A 19304-nucleotide genomic window follows, 5' to 3' on the forward strand; every position below is an offset into this window, starting at 1 on the left:
ATTGCGACAACGACTTTTTACTGTCAGCGGAATTTCATTTTTTTAATGATTTCTGCTGGTGGTGTGCCTCCGGATTTTTTTCAACGCAAAAAATGTGCCTTGGCTCAAAAAAGGTTGAAAAACACTGATCTAGTCTTCAGTGACACAATTGCACAGAGAGAGTGAGGGGCATTCTCAGCCTTCCTGCAGCACCATAGTATAGCAGCAGCACACACACACACACACACACACTCACACACTATACACTACATTTGCGGCTAATCAGCAGTGCGCAGTTGCAGAAAGGAGCACACGGTTGCCAAGGCAGCCAAGCAATCTCCCCTCCCCTTTTCTCTTTTCCTCTTTCCCGTGTATTATCGGCAGAGGTCGCATGGCAGAGAGGGAAGTCCGACCACTTCTGTGTTAGTGCGAGAATATGTGCACAACAAAGCCAGTGTGAGCGCACCGAGCCAGAGAGACGCACGCAGGGAAGAGGCTGAGACTTATTCGACCGGCGGACGAAAAAAGCCTAAGACTCGTTAAGTTTTGGAGCGTTTGACTTGATTTGTTGTGGAATACCGGGATCGAGTTTTTTTTTTTGGCAGCACGTGTGTGCATCCATGACAGTCTGAGCATCGCCGCCGCACTTAGGAAGTGCACCGACAACTTCTTTCTCTCCCACTCTCTCTTTTCTCCTTCTGCTTTTTTTTTTTTTTTTTTTTTTAGTCGAGACAACAGTTTTGAGTCCACGCTGGGAGTGATTTGATGCGTTCAGGCCCGCTCAACCTGAGATGGACGTGAGATTTTACCCTGCACCCCCGGCCAATGTGGGTTCATGCTCCCTACCTGCTGACCCGACTTGCTTGAGCTCGCTGGACTATTACCACTCCAACAAGGTAAATACACGACTAATTCCACCAATAACACGCGGCGTGGATGTGTTTTGTTGTTGTTGTTGTTTTAGTTTGCTTTACGCGCCGTTGCATTCGCGCCCGCTGGCTCAAAGCGCGCTTTCAAGATCCGAAAAGTGACTTTTAATATCACATTATTTATTTAAAATTCGGTGTAACTTCCCCTTTCTAATGTCCTCTGTAATCATTTGCCATTATACACTTCCTCCCAACAACACAGCACCTATAGTAGGCTCCAGCTTGATGTGCTCTCTTCTTCCATTAATTAGATTGGGGTGTCCAAAGTGCGGCCCCGGGGGCCATTTGTGGCCCGCAGCTCGAGTTTTATTGGCCCACAACCAGTAAAAAATAAAATAAAAAATAAAAGCAAAAGTACGTAATAAATGAGAAAAAAGCTGAAAATTTTATAATTTTTTTTGAATATATAAAAATAAATACATGTCAAAAGTAGTGCCAGCTTTATGTTGTAAGTGACACATTTTACTATATCAGTTAATATTATGAAAAATTCAACTTTTTCTCATGACATTACATCTTTTTGCCTTTTTACGGTTGTTTTTTTCCGTGTTGGCCCTGTGATGAGGTGGTGACTTGTCCAGGGTGTACCCCGCCTTCCGCCCCAATCGAATGTCCTCTGTAATCATTTGCCATTATACACTTCCGCCCAACAACACAGAACCTGTAGTACGCTAGTAGGCTCCAGCTTGATGTGCTCTCTTCTTCCATTAATTAGATTGGGGTGTCCAAAGTGCGGCCCCGGGGGCCATTTGTGGCCCGCAGCTCGAGTTTTATTGGCCCACAACCAGTAAAAAATAAAATAAAAAATAAAAGCAAAAGTACGTAATAAATGAGAAAAAAGCTGAAAATTTTATAATTTTTTTTGAATATATATAAATAAATATATGTCAAAAGTAGTGCCAGCTTTGTGTTATAAGTGACACATTTTACTATATCAGTTAATATTATGAAAAATTCAACTTTTTCTCATGACATTACATCTTTTTGCCTTTTTACGGTTGTTTTTTTCCGACATTGGCAACACTAAATTGGCCCTAGTGTGTGAATGTGAGTGTGAACGTTGTCTGTCTATCTGTGTTGGCCCTGTGATGAGGTGGTGACTTGTCCAGGGTGTACCCCGCCTTCCGCCCCAATCGAATGTCCTCTGTAATCATTTGCCATTATACACTTCCGCCCAACAACACAGAACCTGTAGTACGCTAGTAGGCTCCAGCTTGATGTGCTCTCTTCTTCCATTAATTAGATTGGGGTGTCCAAAGTGCGGCCCCGGGGGCCATTTGTGGCCCGCAGCTCGAGTTTTATTGGCCCACAACCAGTAAAAAATAAAATAAAAAATAAAAGCAAAAGTACGTAATAAATGAGAAAAAAGCTGAAAATGTTATAATTTTTTTTGAATATATATAAATAAATATATGTCAAAAGTAGTGCCAGCTTTGTGTTATAAGTGACACATTTTACTATATCAGTTAATATTATGAAAAATTCAACTTTTTCTCATGACATTACATCTTTTTGCCTTTTTACGGTTGTTTTTTTCCGACATTGACAACACTAAATTGGCCCTAGTGTGTGAATGTGAGTGTGAACGTTGTCTGTCTATCTGTGTTGGCCCTGTGATGAGGTGGTGACTTGTCCAGGGTGTACCCCGCCTTCCGCCCCAATCGAATGTCCTCTGTATTCATTTGCCATTATACACTTCTGCCCAACAACACAGAACCTGTAGTACGCTAGTAGGCTCCAGCTTGATGTGCTCTCTTCTTCCATTAATTAAATTGGGGTGTCCAAAGTGCGGCCCCGGGGGACATTTGTGGCCCGGAGCTCGAGTTTTATTGGCCCACAACCGGTGAAAAAAAAAAGAAAAAATAAGAGCAAAAGTATGTAATAAATGAGAAAAAAGCTGAAAATATTATAATTTCTTTTGAATATATATAAATAAATATATGTCAAAAGTAGTGCCAGCTTTATGTTATAAGTGACACATTTTACTATATCAGTTAATATTATGACAAATTCAACTTTTTCTCATGACATTACATCTTTTTGCCTTTTTACGGTTGTTTTTTTCCGACATTGGCAACACTAAATTGGCCCTAGTGTGTGAATGTGAGTGTGAACGTTGTCTGTCTATCTGTTTTGGCCCTGTGATGAGGTGGTGACTTGTCCAGGGTGTACCCCGCCTTCCGCCCCAATCGAATGTCCTCTGTAATCATTTACCATTATACACTTCCGCCCAACAACACAGAACCTGTAGTACGCTAGTAGGCTCCAGCTTGATGTGCTCTCTTCTTCCATTAATTAAATTGGGGTGTCCAAAGTGCGGCCCCGGGGGACATTTGTGGCCCGGAGCTCGAGTTTTATTGGCCCACAACCGGTAAAAAAAAAAGAAGAAAAAATAAGAGCAAAAGTATGTAATAAATGAGAAAAAAGCTGAAAATATTATAATTTCTTTTGAATATATATAAATAAATATATGTCAAAAGTAGTGCCAGCTTTATGTTATAAGTGACACATTTTACTATATCAGTTAATATTATGACAAATTCAACTTTTTCTCATGACATTACATCTTTTTGCCTTTTTACGGTTGTTTTTTTCCGACATTGGCAACACTAAATTGGCCCTAGTGTGTGAATGTGAGTGTGAACGTTGTCTGTCTATCTGTTTTGGCCCTGTGATGAGGTGGTGACTTGTCCAGGGTGTACCCCGCCTTCCGCCCCAATCGAATGTCCTCTGTAATCATTTACCATTATACACTTCCGCCCAACAACACAGAACCTGTAGTACGCTAGTAGGCTCCAGCTTGATGTGCTCTCTTCTTCCATTAATTAAATTGGGGTGTCCAAAGTGCGGCCCCGGGGACCATTTGTGGCCCGCTGCTCGAGTTTTATTGGCCCACAACCGGTAAAAAAAAAAAAGAAAAAATAAGAGCAAAAGTATGTAATAAATGAGAAAAAAGCTGAAAATATTATAATTTCTTTTGAATATATATAAATAAATATATGTCAAAAGTAGTGCCAGCTTTATGTTATAAGTGACACATTTTACTATATCAGTTAATATTATGACAAATTCAACTTTTTCTCATTACTTTACATCTTTTTGCTTTTTTACGGTTGTTTTTTTCCGACATTGGCAACACTAAATTAGCCCTAGTGTGTGAATGTGAGTGTGAACGTTGTCCGTCTATCTGTGTTAGCCCTGTGATGAGGTGGTGACTTTTCCAGGGTGTACCCCGCCTTCCGCCCCAATCGAATGTCCTCTGTATTCATTTGCCATTATACACTTCCGCCCAACAACACAGAACCTGTAGTACGTTAGTAGGCTCCAGTTTGATGTGCTCTCTTCTTCCATTAATAAGATCGGGATGTCCAAAGTGCGGCCCCGGGGACCATTTGTGGCCCGCTGCTCGAGTTTTATTGGCCCACAACCAGGAAGAAAAAAAGAGCAAAAGTACATAATAAATGAGAAAAAAGCTGAAAATTTTATAATTTTTTTGAATTTGTATATATCAAAAGTAGTGCCAGCTTTGTGTTAAAAGTGACACATTTTATTATATCAGTTAATATTCTGAAAAATTCAACTGTTTCTCATTACATTACATCTTTTTGCTTTTTTCCGGTTGTTTTTTCCCCCGACAATATCACCTGGGGATAGTCTCCCCAGGTGACATTGGCAACACTAAATTGACCCGAGTGTGTGAATGTTGTCTGTCTGTGTTGGCCCTGTGATGGGGTGGTGACTTGTCCAGGGTGTACCCCGCCTTACGCCCCTTTCTAATGTTCTCTGTAATCATTTTCCATTATACACTTCCGCCCAACTACACAGAACCTATAGTAGGCTCCAGCTTGATGTGCTCTCTTCTTCCATTAATTAGATAAACGTGTCCAAAGTGCGGCCCCGGGGGACATTTGTGGCCCGCAGCTTGAGTTTTATTGGCCCACAACCGGTAAGAAAAAAAGAGCAAAAGTACGTAATAAATGAGAAAAAAGCTGAAAATTGTATAATTTATTAAATAATTTATATATATCAAAAGTAGTGCCAGCTTTGTGTTATAAGTGACACATTTCATTATATCAGTTAATATTATGAAAAATTCAACTTTTTCTCATTACATTACATCTTTTTGCTTTTTTACGGTTGTTTTTTTTCCGCCAATATCACCTAGGGAGCCTATCCCCAGGTGACATTGGCAACACTAAATTGGCCCGGGTGTGTGAATGTGAGTGTGAATGTTGTCTGTCTGTGTTGGCCCTGTGATGGGGTGGTGACTTGTCCAGGGTGTACCCCGCCTTCCGCCCCTTTCTAATGTCCACTGTAATGATTTGCCATTATACATTTCCGCCCAACAACACAGGCTGTATACAACCTATAGTAGGCTCCAGCTTGATGTGCGCTCTTCTTCCATTAATTAGATCGGGGTGTCCAAAGTGCGGCCCCAGGGCCATTTGTGGCCCGTAGCTTGAGTTTTATTGGCCGACATGTTTTCAAAAAAGAAAACACATAAAAAAAAAAAAAAGAGCAAAAGTACGTAATAAATGAGAAAAAAGCTGAACATTTTATATATTTTTTTGAATTTTTATATATATGTCAAAATGTAGTGCCAGCATAGTAGTGACACATTTTATTATATCAGTTATTATGATCAACAATTCAAGTTTTTCTCATTACTTTACATCTTTTTGCTTTTTTACTGTTGTTTTTCCCCCGACAATATCACCTGGGGACCCTATCCCCAGGCTGATTGGCAACACTAAATTGGCCCTATTGTGTGAATGTGAGTGTGAATGTTGTCTGTCTGTATTGGCCCTGTGATGGGGTGGTGACTTGTCCAGGGTGTACCCCGCCTTCCGCCCAAATGCAGCTAGGATACACCCCAGCCAGCGGTAAAAGTATGAATGGATGTTAGGGGCTAACAAAATTTGAGCTTCCGACCGCAAATGGCCCCCAGGCCGCACTTTGGACACCCGTGATATAAATTAATAATAGTATGTAACACAAAGCGGACACAACATTTTGTCTTTAAATATTAATAATGTCTGTTTTCAGCATTTTTTTTTCTTTTTTACAAAATAAAAAAATATCAAAATGCCCCCCCCCCCCGCATACTTTGACTTTTCGTTACGTGGCCCATGATAAAAAAAAGTTTGGACACCCCTGAATTTTATAAATGTACTAATCATGTACTCCTAATTACTTTGTAACATGATAGTCCACACTTTGACTAAACTCCCCCTGCCCCCTCCTCGCCTAAAGGCTTTTGGCTCATGACACGTGTGTGCAGGTGGCATTAAAAACTGCACATTTAAATACAAGAAATAATGAGCACACTGAGAAAAGGGACTCGGTGTCATGTTAAGACAAGGGTGGAGCAATTATAATACACGGGAAAGTTCAGCCTAATAGAGCAAAACATGGACCTTAAACCCTCACAGGCCACAACATTAGGCACACCTGCACCTTCTACAGGACAGGTGTCAAATTATTTTATGTGCCTGGGAAAATGAGCATCAATAAAGCATTTGATCTTTCTTGCTACAATAATCCTTCGTTTTATCGCTGTTAATTGGTTTCAGACATGACATAATGATAAATTAATGTCCGTGAAGTCGAAATGAATAATTATAAAGCCAATATTTTCATAGTTAGAAAATAACAGTTTACTACATACTAAATACATTTTTCAACATTGTGAGACCCCTTTAAATGTGAAATAAATACTTTTAGTCACCTTTTAATCCAATACCCCCTCAGAAAACACCAGGCTCTCTAAGTACCACCATAATGACCAATATTAAAATACAGTAGTGTAGTAGGCCCAAGTAGTTATAATAAACAAGGTATATTTAATATTTTTGGCCTCTGTAACTTTACAGAACATGAACAGTAACACTGCGTTTGAATATGGGAAAATAAAACACTGTACTTTATTAATGAATCAAAACTTTGGCGTACCACTAGATGGACCTGCACACCACAAGTGGTACGTGCACCGCAGTTTGAGAATCACTGCAATATAGTAATGCTGCCTGAGGCAGAGCCAATCAGTGGCCACGATACTGAACAGCGTGCTCGGATTGGTTTGGTCTCATCGGATGGCCAATACTACTGTAGTATTGACATTTTTAGTCAATTTAGTCATTTTCATGCTTGAAAATGCTTAATTTAGGGCAAAAAATGTAGGGGAATAGGCTTAAAAAGATTGTTGTGGCCACACATTTGAAGCATGATGTGGCGAGGGACGACTGTAAATATATTTATTCTTTCAATTTTGACATAAAAATGTAATGTGCTACATAGAATAATAATAAATAAATAAAAATTATTGAAAAATAAATACAAATAAATACTTAAATATCTGCTTGTCAGCCTGAATTAGGATTTCAAAGCAAGTTATACATGAATTTGTACATTCAAAAAATGTAATACTCATATGCTCAGGCCATTTTGTAATAATATCATGACTTAATATTCATATATTTTAACTGCAATATGGTCCTTAATGAAAAAGAGTTTGACACCGCTGATCTAATGAGATCCAATACAAGATATGAATTAAAAGTTCTACCTTTACAAAGATAGGGATGCTCCGTTTCTCATATTAGAAAGAGTTCCAAATATTCTTTGCCGGAGCATGATCTTTCAGAGCGTGCAGGTGTGCCTAATGCAGTGTCCCGCGCCAATACAACCAAAGACAATTGTGCATTGTGTTGTCACTCACCCCGGCTGCAGTATCATCACTTGGGTCGTGCGCGCCGATGCAACTGTGCACCCTACCCTCTCCTAAAGACTACGTTCACTTTTCACATCAAGAGGAAGGATACACGACACGATCGGTGCGACTCTCGCTGTGTGGGCAATGGAAAGTGTAACCCAACGGAACATTCCAGTAAGAAAGGTGGCGGTAAAGATCAGGCGTATGAGCCGTCATAAGGTGTTCGGTTGGGTACATATTTTCAGTGAAATCACTCGGTTGTCGGCGTCTTCTTTTTTGTGGGTCAACTGACTTAGGATCATCCTGCATGTTGGATAATCCCAAGAATATGTTGAGTGCATCAATACTGGAAACAAAGCCTCTGGAATGGACTAACACTACTCAAGGGTTGTTGAAACAGCAGAATAAGGCCACAAGTGTGGGTGTCATAGCAACACATAATGGTAACACTATTAAACTCGTTAGTCCTTTTGACTTTGGGATGTACGGTACGAACCTTGCATATTTATGTGGCTTACAGATGGTTTCTATGAGCTAATATTGACAGTCAATTTGTGGAGCACACTAACTAACACGCAGCATTGCATCTCCAGTACATGAATACATACATGCGCACATCAGGGACGAGCCTAATTGGATCAAGCGAGAAAGTACTCGTATTTCAGTTTTACAGCGTGTTTATTTGCAGACCTGCTCTCCGTGGCGTGGACGCAGTGCTGATGCGACCGCAGGCCCACTTTTAAGTAATTAGCAAGTTTATGTGACAGCGAGCACGTGCTCCACTGCCTGCCGCCATGCTTTCTGACTCCGTCCCACCACTCATTTTAACGCAGCAGCTGCTTTCATTCATAATGATTTGCATGCATGCTGTTACTGTAGATTGGAAGTGACTCTTTTAACCCCCACCTTCCTCTTTCACTGGAAGCATTTTGAATAAAAAGAGTATTAAACACTTATTCTCACACTTTGATCTTCCATTTTTCATGATAATTTGGATCAGCACAAAACTGTGCTCCTTTAGAGAGGGCCACACCGTGCTTAAACCCATGTATTGCCAGTCATGCATTAATGAAGATATATCCAAAGTATGCAGCATTTAGGGATGAGCGATACGGCCTAAAATCTATATTGTCATATATTTTGCAGTCTTCTGCGATAACAACATATATCACCATACAATATTTCGTATAGAACCATTTCAAAATGGGTTACAAAAGCTCTTAATTTGGCTGCTGATGTAACCAATGTATTGAAACACTGTATTATTAATCTACGCGCTAATTTACGGTTAATAGTTGGGCACTTTATGCACTAACATGGTTCTAGCCACACTTTGGTAAATATAAAAAATACTGTTTCTTCTGTTGTTTGGACACTTTACATTCATTTTGTCCGATACTACAAATTTGGGTATCGATCCAATAGCAGGTAGTTACAAGGGCAGTATTGGTCGTACCAATGCTGATACTTAAATTTTCAAGATCACCGAATTATAACATTTTTAACCACAATTATAATCATCCCAAAACACAGGGTGGTGGTGTAACAATAGCAATTAAATATTACAATTATTTCCTATTATTGGCTCTGATCTTTCCGGTTTCTGCCGCGTTTTGTAAACAATAACAAAAAAACTAAAAAAATATTTTGTGATAATGAAAAATACTGTCCTCGTTACTGTCAATATTTGAATCAGCCGGCCCACATCTGTTTACATTCAAGAGCTCTATTTTAGCAGTTAGCATGGCTTATTGTATCCAGTTATGGTATGTAGTGTAGAATGTTTAGCTATTTCTCTTCCTCCAATGATAATGACACTTGTAAGAAACATTGTTTGGAGGCAAGGATTGCTAACTTGTCAGGGCTGAATAGCTCGGTTGGTAGAGTGGCCGTGCCAGCAACTTGAGGGTTCCGGGTTCGATCCCCGCTTCCGCCATCCTAGTCACTGCCGTTGTGTCCTTGGGCAAGACACTTTACCCACCTGCTCCCAGTGCCACCCACACTGGTTTAAATGTAACTTAGATATTGGGTTTCACTATGTAAAAGCGCTTTGAGTCACTAGAGAAAAGCGCTATATAAATACAATTCACTTCACTTCACTAACTTAGAAGCACCTTTGCACTGTGGAGGGACATTAGCCGTTCATTTGTTGCTGCCAACAGCTAGCATATGTCATCAATATGCATTATCATATCAATTTAGTATTAAAAGCTCTATTGTCGGCCAAGTTGATGTCATTCATGTCGTATTTCGTCTATATCGCACAACTAAGCCTTGGTTGATAACAAATTTGGCTTGATGATATATTGACCTACAAATTATTCACAATAAACGACAATATTGCCAATATTTTTTTGAGACCAAATTAACCACTGATGAAATGATAATCTACAGTAATAATGCAAGTACATCATTTCAAATGCAATAAACTTGTATTTCTGATATATTTTAACATTGTAATTGCAATGTAAACTTTTAAAGATCCAAGTTAAATAAAACAAACAAATAATGAAAATAAAATATATTTTGTTAGCAAAATGTGTCACTTGAATAAAAATCACAACCAAAAGCAATAAAATAGGTTCTGTCTGTCAAAGAGGGCCTAGGGGACCCTCAAATATACACAAACAAAACAATAAATACAATTGCTAAATGAAGTTATTATGACCACATTTACCATTATTACCATGGTATATCTGAATGTGCTCAAAAAGTACTTGTTCACACACTAAAATCTTTTATTCTTTCTTAGCAGAGGAAACATCAGATATTGTTCTGGCTTCATAAGAGCCATATTATTTGTATTTGTGTGTTTAAATATGTTTATCTTCTTCCATTTTAATTGTAAACATTGTAGAATGTTTTTTTTTATAAATGCAAATTGGTTGATCAGTTTGCTTCACTTCCGGTTTATGTGAAGTAACGCGAGTTCACTTCCTGTTGAACGGGTATGTTCAATGTAAATACTGTATCTTAGTTGTTTAGACAGTAATGTGTTTATTACGGGTGTAACGGTACACAAAAATTTCGGTTCGGTACGTACCTCGGTTTAGAGGTCACGGTTCGGTTCATTTTCGTAACAGTAAGAAAACAACAAAATATACATTTTTGGGTTATTTATTTACCAAATTTGCAAAATCTTCCACCAAAAATATTTTTCTTACTGGAATATTTGATGTGAAGTAATCCGAACCTTGGATAGGTCAATAATTTATAATAACATTGATTTTGATTCAATATTATGTTTTGAGCAATGACAGTTTAAAAGAAAAAAAAACAGCTTTGTTTTATTAGTCAACATTGCAACTTTTTTTAAATTACATTTCACCTTTAAGCTTTTTTATTTCACTTTTGTTATGTTTTTCTTTATTTTAATAGTATTTTTAGAATGTGCCGTGGGCCTTTAAAACATTAGCTGTGGGCAGCAAATGGCCTCCGGGGCACACTTTTGACACCCCTGCTATAGATAATAAAAAAATTAATCGAATAAATCTATGGATAAAAAGCAGAGCCTGGCGACGCATGCGCGTTTATTATAACTCTCTCGCTCTCTCTGTCTTTGCCCCTCCCTCACGAATGCTGCTCCGCGCACAATTTGTTTTGTTTTTAACCCCTTCTTAACCCTGAACGTACATTGAAAATACACGCAACCCTAACTCAAAATGCCGGACATTTGAGGCATTTAAGAATCTCCGCCCTGACATGTCCGGTGAAAAGAAGACTTATGGTCAGTCTATCGTAGCCTGTTAGCTGCTAGCATGCCGTGTGTTGTGCCTCGGTGTGCATTGTTTACACAACGTGCGTTACGCTACTTAATATGTCCGTGTGGAAACATGTTTGGTACACCTCGGAACCGAACCGACACCCCCGTACCGAAACGGTTAAATACAAATACACATACCGTTACACCCCTAGTGTTTATACAACGTTAGACTGTAGTATGACCATTCCTAATAGGAAAAGACGTTAATGTCTCTCGTTCATGTTAGCATTCAAGCTAGCTAACTAACGCTAATCCTTCCATGAATTTATCAACGTGCAGTTATCGATCAAGGTTTTTTGATCATTTTAATTTAATACGGTAATACTAACCTTACAGTGGTTATCATTACTGTTTATGTGCATGTAGTAGAAACGCCCGCAGCTGATGGTAAGAGTTAGCACTCTGCCTCTTGCAGCCGTGACATATGGCGATTACCAACGCTGGAGAAGTTACCAACTAAATTTTCATTTATCGTTCAGTTAGTTGACTTATCGAATATCGAATATAACCCTACCAACAATAGCTCTCCATACCGGTTATGCAGATTTTAACTGAAACATAATTGTTCCTTCTTCAGTACATGCTCCAACCCTCTGCAAGATTTACTGTAAATCAATATACGCATAATGAAAACACAACCCCCCCATTGGTAATAATAATAACATTGCCTTTATGATGTATTGCAATTGGGTGCAGGGGAAAAGAAGCATAAAATGAACAGTGGAGGCTACTTTCAAGTGCAGGATGAGATGATTCAGAGCGATCCATAAATAACTCTGAAGATTTCTACTTCACTACTTTTCAGCGCTCACTTCATTTTCACTATGCATTCATGTCTTTTATCTCCATGGCGCTCGCTCGCCCCGCCGGGTAGAATTTATACAGAATAATAGTTTCACAGCAGCTTTTGAGCTCTGATAATATGAAACTGTGTCATTTGTTAATGCTGTCTGCTGCCTCACGGGATGCATTGCTTACATGTATTACTCATGTGATGGTGGCAACACTAAATGGTAGCTAGTGTGTGAATGTGAGTGTGAATGTTGTCTGTCTATCTGTGTTGGCCCTGTGGCGACTTGTCCAGGGTGTACCCCGCCTACCGCGCGATTGTAGCTGAGATAGGCTCCAGCGACCCCCCGCGACCCCAAAAGGGACAAGCGGTAGAAAATGGATAGATGGATGGATACACCACCCCAAAAAAAAAAAAATCTGTTTTTTTTTTCTTTTTCAGAAAGGGCCAAATTCATGTTTTTCTCTTGTAACTGTGCATGGGATATTTTGTGTCAGGCTCCCTTTGGTTGAAGGGAACACCTTGTCTGCTCCCTTATTTGAATACCTTAATCAAACAGTGCTGACTGCTGCTCGAGTAATGCACTGACTACAGTACCAGAGAGAAGGCCCAGTGTTTATATACTCAAGCCCCACCCAGCTCATATATCCTCCCCAACAAATGATATCTGCCTCGATAGGACATGACTGAAGAGCTGAAGCTTTGTTGCCTGGTGGTCCTCGCTGCCTCTGATAAGCTGCGGAATGATGCGCTCCATTTGAATTCCTTATCTCGCTCCTGTTTTTTATTACTGGCCTGCCTTTTGTCCGCGTGTGTGCGCACGTTGCAAAGGCTTGATTACTTTCACTTTACATATTCAGACCGTCGTGCTCAAGTCAATGGACACGGACATGCGATTAGATATTTTTTGAAAGAACACTATGGTGATCATATATAACTACAAGTGGAGCTTTGTTGGTCGATCTCTAGGTTAAGTTGGCGGACTACTTCCTGGTCCTTGTAGGTCAGGGGTGTCAAACGTAAGGCCCGCGCAACAGGTTTTTTCCGGCCCGCGTGATGAGTTTGCCAAGTATGAAAATTAGCTGCTTTTTATTTTTAAACGTAAGAAACTGCTGTTCCAAATGTGTCCACTGGATGTCACAATAGCAATTCTGTTAGGCAAGCAAACGGTTTATACCAGGGCCAGTAAAGGGTGACTGTGGCTCCTCCTCCTCGACCCACATGAAACTCAAAACCTGACGTTTTATGTCTTCGGCTTTGAACACATTGTCATTTGGCACCCTCGTTGCCCCAAAATGTCTCTGTCAAACACAAGAAAAGTGAACTTAACCCTCTTGAATAGTTTTTACCTCCGTTTCTTACGGTTTGTTGAGTTAGCACTGGATTGAATCCCAGAAAGACTGTGATTTAAAGTTGAATCCTGCTTTGTAGATACACTAAGACGAAGTCTAAGCTCATTGTGTTTTTGAAGCTGCACCAACTTCCTCAGAATTTTCAACAAACTAAAAGTGTTTTGTCCAGAGGATTATTTGTGATTTGTACATTTTCATAATGTGCTTGTTCTATTTTTGGCCAAAGTAAAACAAAAAAAAAACAACCTGGAGTTTTCTTTATTTTTAAGTTATCATGCCATAATTTTACCATTACGGCCCACTTGGGAATAGATTTTCCTCTATGCGGCCCCTGAGCTAAAATGAGTTTGACACCCGTGTTGTAGGTAGTACCTTTGTGATTCTTGGAAGGATTTCATGACTCTTTCCTTGGTCTATGCACCACTCCAATGTTTTTATTGTGTAACCTTGCTAATCCTGTAACTGATCCTACCCCACTATTTACATGTCAAAATGACCAAGTACTGTATTTATTGCTGCTTTTGGTCCAGTCTGCAAGGCAACCAGATGGCTACAACTAGAATGGCATTTAGTAATCTCACAGCAACCTCTTTCAAGGCCAACTAACCCTAATCTGGTTTGGCACGAAATTATATACCGTATATTCCCAGATAACCACTTTCTGCATGTGCCTTAATTATGTTTTTTCCTTTAGTGTGTTTTAAACACACATAAAAAGTTGCATTGGAATAATCTCCTGTTTACAAATTCACAATTCAACATGTCCAAAAAGGAGTATGAAGAAACAGATCTTATTCAATCCTACCCATTTTCCCTTACACATTCATATTCATTGACTTGGAAAGTAGAGGGTTTCTCAATTAGGTGTACGGTAGACCTCAAACAAGGCCAAACGTTCCGTGATTTTAAACCCTTTAAAAGGATGATACTAAAAAGTTGGACTCTCCTGAAGTTGCTAGGGATGGGCATATTAATCATTCAGTTACAGTGCATTCGGAAAAGTATTCACTTTTTTACACATTTTGTTATGTACAGCATTATTCCAAAATGGAATAAATTCATTTTTGTCCTCAAAATTCTACAGACAATACCCTATATTGACAATGTGAATTATTAAAACTTTTTTAAATTTTTGCAAATTTATGAAAAAAAAAAAACAAATCACATGTACATATGTTCACAGCATTAATACTTGGTTGATGTACATTTGGCAGCAATTACAGCCTCAAGTACTTTTGAATACAAGCTTGGCACAACTATCTTTGGGCAATTTTGCCCATTCTGCTTTGCAACACCTTTCAAGCTCCGACAAGTTGGATGAGAAGCATTGGGTTTCATCCTGGATGCCTCTGTACATTTACACTTAATTAATGCATTATTGTAAGAATGCTGTCAAATATGCTTTTCTTGATTGAAAATAAAGAACAACAAATTGATGGCAGAACTTCAATGCAGTCGCACCTCGACACATCGTACTTCAAACATTGCAGCTTCATCACACTGCTGATTTTTTTCGTTGTTGTTATATTTTTTAAGGCATATTTAGCAATTTTTGGTCCTAAATGAAAGATTTCAAGCATAGAAATGTCAAAATAAACTAAAAATATCGATACTACAGTAGTATTGGTTACTAGAGGAGACCAAACCAGTCAGAGCGTGCTGTTATAAATAAATAAATGATAAATGGGTTGTACTTGTATAGCGCTTTTCTACCTTCAAGGTACTCAAAGCGCTTTGACAGTATTTCCACATTCACCCATTCACACACACATTCACACACTGATAGCGGGAGCTGCCATGCAAGGCACTAACCAGCACCCATCAGGAGCAAGGGTGAAGTGTCTTGCCCAAGGACACAACGGGCGTGACTAGGATGGTAGAAGGTGGGGATTGAACCCCAGTAACCAGCAACTCTCCGACTGCTGGCACGGCCACTCTACCAACTTCGCCACGCCCGTCCCCCTGTTCAGTATCGTGGTCACTGACTGGCTCAGCTTCAGGCAGCATTACTGTATTGCATTCCAGGGGTGTAAACGTGACTAGAAGGTGTTATAGGAACAATTGTTTTATGATCTAGCTATGAAAATATTTAATTTATAATTAATTACTCCTATTTTGCAGAAATTAATTAATGTCTGGAACCAATGAACAGCGATAAATGAGGAAATGCTGAAAAAAAAGATTTTCATACGAATCCGGATTTTTATTCATTACGATTCTAAATCGATTACATTTTCAAAAATCTAAAATACTAAAAGATGCTATTGTTATTTTTTGGGGAAAACACGTTTTTTTACGCCATCTTCGCGCTTACTCGCTGCGCGTATATATGCCAATAACAACATTTTGCAATCTGTAACATGTTTTGGAAGGTTTTATTATAATTTTCACACCAAATGATAAGTTGAATAAGTTTGAATCGAGAATCGGCTCTGAATCTAATCACCAACCAAAGAATCGAATCAATTTTGAGTGTTTCGAACATTCACATTTCTAATTGCAACATTACTGAAAATTCTGGACTATAAGCCGCTACTTTTTTCCTACACTTTTACCCAGTGGCTTATCAAACGGTGCAGCTAATTTATGGATTTTTTTTTTCGCTTTTGGATTATATCCAAACTTCCTGTTTTGCCTTAAACCGGAAGTACAATCGTCTGCAGCGTTTTTACTTGAAACGATTCTTCGTTAATCAATCCAAGCAACGTTTGTAAGTTTTACAAAATAACTATAACAATTCATACTTACTAAACCGTTCCATGGGCAATGTCTGTCGAAGTGTTTTCATGCATACCGTATTTCCTTGAATAGGCGCAGGGAATATAGTATTCGCACGTCTAGAATTACTGCCGGGTCAAACTCGTTTCTCAAAATAATTAACGCATGCTTGGCCTTATCGCCGGTTCATTATTGACGCCGGATCAAATTCGTTTCGCACAATATTAATTTTATTATCGCATGTCTATAATTTTCGCCGGGTCAAACTCGTTTCGCAAAATATTTAGCATATGGCTAGAACTTCCACCGGGTCAAATTCGTTACGTCACGAGTGACGCTTTATCTGTCCTCATTTTCAAAATGGAGGAAGCTGCTTTCAGTAGTTAGCAATCGCACAAAGGAAAAAAGATAAAGAGCTATTCAGTAGGATTTAAGGTCCAAGCTATTGAATACCGGTACAGTATGCTAAAAAGAACAGTAAGCAGCTATGTTTTATTAATATACCGTAGCTGCGTGTGTCAAATACTGTATGAGTCATTAAACCTCCTGGTGGTAGAGGGCGCTGCCGCGCTAGTGATCCTTCTTGCGACTTCCGGTACTGCAGAAGAAGTGAACACACGTAGCAAGACATTTTTTTTTTCCTCTGCCTGAACTTTTAACAAGGAGGGTTACATACCGGTATCTAAAATAAAACAGTTTTCTAAACTGGACTTTCAATCGAAGCAGGAGGTAATAATTAAAGGAATATCTCCATCGAGACAGAGAGACTTTTAAAACGGAAGAAAGAAAATAAGGAAGACTTCTATAAAAAAGTTATCGATGCTTTTGGTCAGAAGGAGCTGCAAATGGACTCCATTTATAAGTACAGGTAAGACCATAATAACGTTTTTTTTATTAAATGTGCTTTTCATGATGGTATGCTTACATCACACTCAAAGCGCACCCCTAAATTTACCGCATTCCTTTTGGTAAACGCCGGAGTGACAAGAGGTTTTAAAATAATTACCGCATGCACGACCATCCCGCCGGTTTCCGGTAAACGCCGGAGTGACAGGAGGTTTTAAATTAATTAGCGCCCCTGCGGCTATTCAAGGAAATACGGTATTTGTTGTTCGTGCTATAGTAATGTAATGAAGCTAGCTTCGTTAGTATTAGCTAATATGCTATTACGTTTAAAAGTGTCTGTGTTAGTATTATTAACTTACAACGGCATTCTGTTTGTATTGTTCCAGTTTCACAAGTTTCTCAGTAAATTCACCAAAACGTCACAGTGGAGTTATTGAGTCTGTTAGCTGATTGGAGAGCTAGCTTTTGCAGCTAGTGGGTTCATGACGATGGCTTCTGTTTTGTTTGATAAGCAGTTTTACTGCCGTATTACAGGCACCGTTTGGAAACAATTAAGGTAATAAACATTTACAAAGTATTTCTGTGAAAATAACTAATTTCCCAGCATGTATACCTGCTGATTATAGTTTAGTCTGGTGTGAAAAAATATTATTTTCTTCTAAAATTTAAGTGGGTGTGGCTTATATCCCAGTGCGCTCTATAGTTCGGAAACTAAAGTACTCTGCAGCATTTGTAAAACATATTATGAAATAAACTGCACCCCTATACAAATTGATGTAGAGGGATTGTTTACTTTAGTCAGGCTAAAATCTATCTTACAATAAAATATAATTCTCTGTTTAAAAGTTGTCATTTTTCCAGTGGCCTAAATATCGATAAATGCCTGAAACACCAATTATTTTACAACCTATTGAGTTATGCTGTTATCAAACAAAAATACAAACGAAAATCAGACCCTCCTTGCTGTTAACTAAGAACAATGTAAAAAAATGTGGCTAGTTATGGACTTGTATTTGGATTTGCAACAACACCTCATGAGAATCGGTTAAGCCAGGGGTCTGCAACCCAAAACGTTGAAAGAGCCATATTATACCAAAAATACAAAAAACAAATCTGTCTGGAGCCGCAAAAAATTAAAAGTCTTACATAAGTTTTATAATGAAAGCAACAGATGACGTAAGTGTCTATACTAGCTATAATAGCCTACTATCCAAATGACTATGTGTCGCAGGCTGAAGCAAATCTTCGTTGACAGAAATGTTGAAATGTAGTATTTATTCTACACATTTTTACATTAGAAACCATTAGTAAGTCAGAGGCTACTCAGAAGGTGAAATAACTCCTGGAAATTACTGGCTTTTAATGGTCAAAGGTGTAGATGTGGTCTGGAACAACATGGCACACAAACAACTATCTGAAATGCAGCCAATATTAAATACAGATAATGTGTCATGAGACATGCAAAACTAAATTATATACAAATGAGCTCAAATATAGCTACGAATGAGGCATAATGATGCAATATGTACATACAGCTAGCCTAAATAGCATGTTAGCATTGATTAGCTTGCAGTCATGCACTGACCAAATATGCCTGATTAGCACACCACACAAGTCAATGACATCAACACAGCGCACCTTTGTGCATTCAGGCACAGCATAAAAGGTTTGGTGGACAAAATGAGACAAAGAAGGAGTGGAAGATTTTACATGTAAACAAACTGTTGCGTCACAGTCCACACTATGGTGAGTTCAAGAACCGCCGAAATTAGTAGGACAAAACGATGTTCACCAAATACTCATATTAAACATATTACGCAGTGGGCTTTCTAACAATTGGGAAGGTTTGTGTCATGTTTGTGTCATGTTTGTCCTCAAACAAAAAACATACTAAAACCCCAAAAATATTTCCCCCCATCTTTTTCCATTTTCAATCTTTTTTTTTACAAATGCTCCAGAGAGCCGCGAGGGTGGCACAGTTTGAACAAACCTCCTTAGAAGAGGTAACAAGGGAAGCGGTGGCACCGTGACACTGCAGCAGCGTGTTGCGTGTTCACTGTTGTCGCTTTTAGCTAATGACAAACTCTGTGGCATGTGACAGTGAGGCTCAAACAGAGAGAATCAAAGGATGAGTGAGAGTCAAATGGGTTGAAGTAATCAGTGGCCCGTTATGTGGACCCTGCCTGTGTGTGTGTGTGTGTGTGTGTGTGTGTGT

General features: G+C 39.0%; 1 protein-coding gene across 2 annotated transcripts in view; it reads left to right on the forward strand.

Moving 5' to 3' along the window:
- Positions 1-288: 288 nt before the first annotated feature.
- Positions 289-19304, forward strand: part of LOC133654222 (thymocyte selection-associated high mobility group box protein TOX-like) — a 230392-nt gene continuing 211376 nt past the window's right edge. Inside the window, exon 1 of one of the 2 annotated variants that reach the window (XM_062054386.1) lies at positions 289-875. In XM_062054386.1, coding sequence (XP_061910370.1) covers positions 771-875 — 105 coding nt within the window. In that variant the 5' untranslated portion in view covers positions 289-770. The remainder of the gene's footprint in view (positions 876-19304) is intronic. The other variant, XM_062054384.1, reaches the window with a different exon arrangement.

The sequence above is a fragment of the Entelurus aequoreus genome, linkage group LG07, assembly GCF_033978785.1.
Source record: "Entelurus aequoreus isolate RoL-2023_Sb linkage group LG07, RoL_Eaeq_v1.1, whole genome shotgun sequence".
NCBI lineage: Eukaryota > Metazoa > Chordata > Actinopteri > Syngnathiformes > Syngnathidae > Entelurus > Entelurus aequoreus.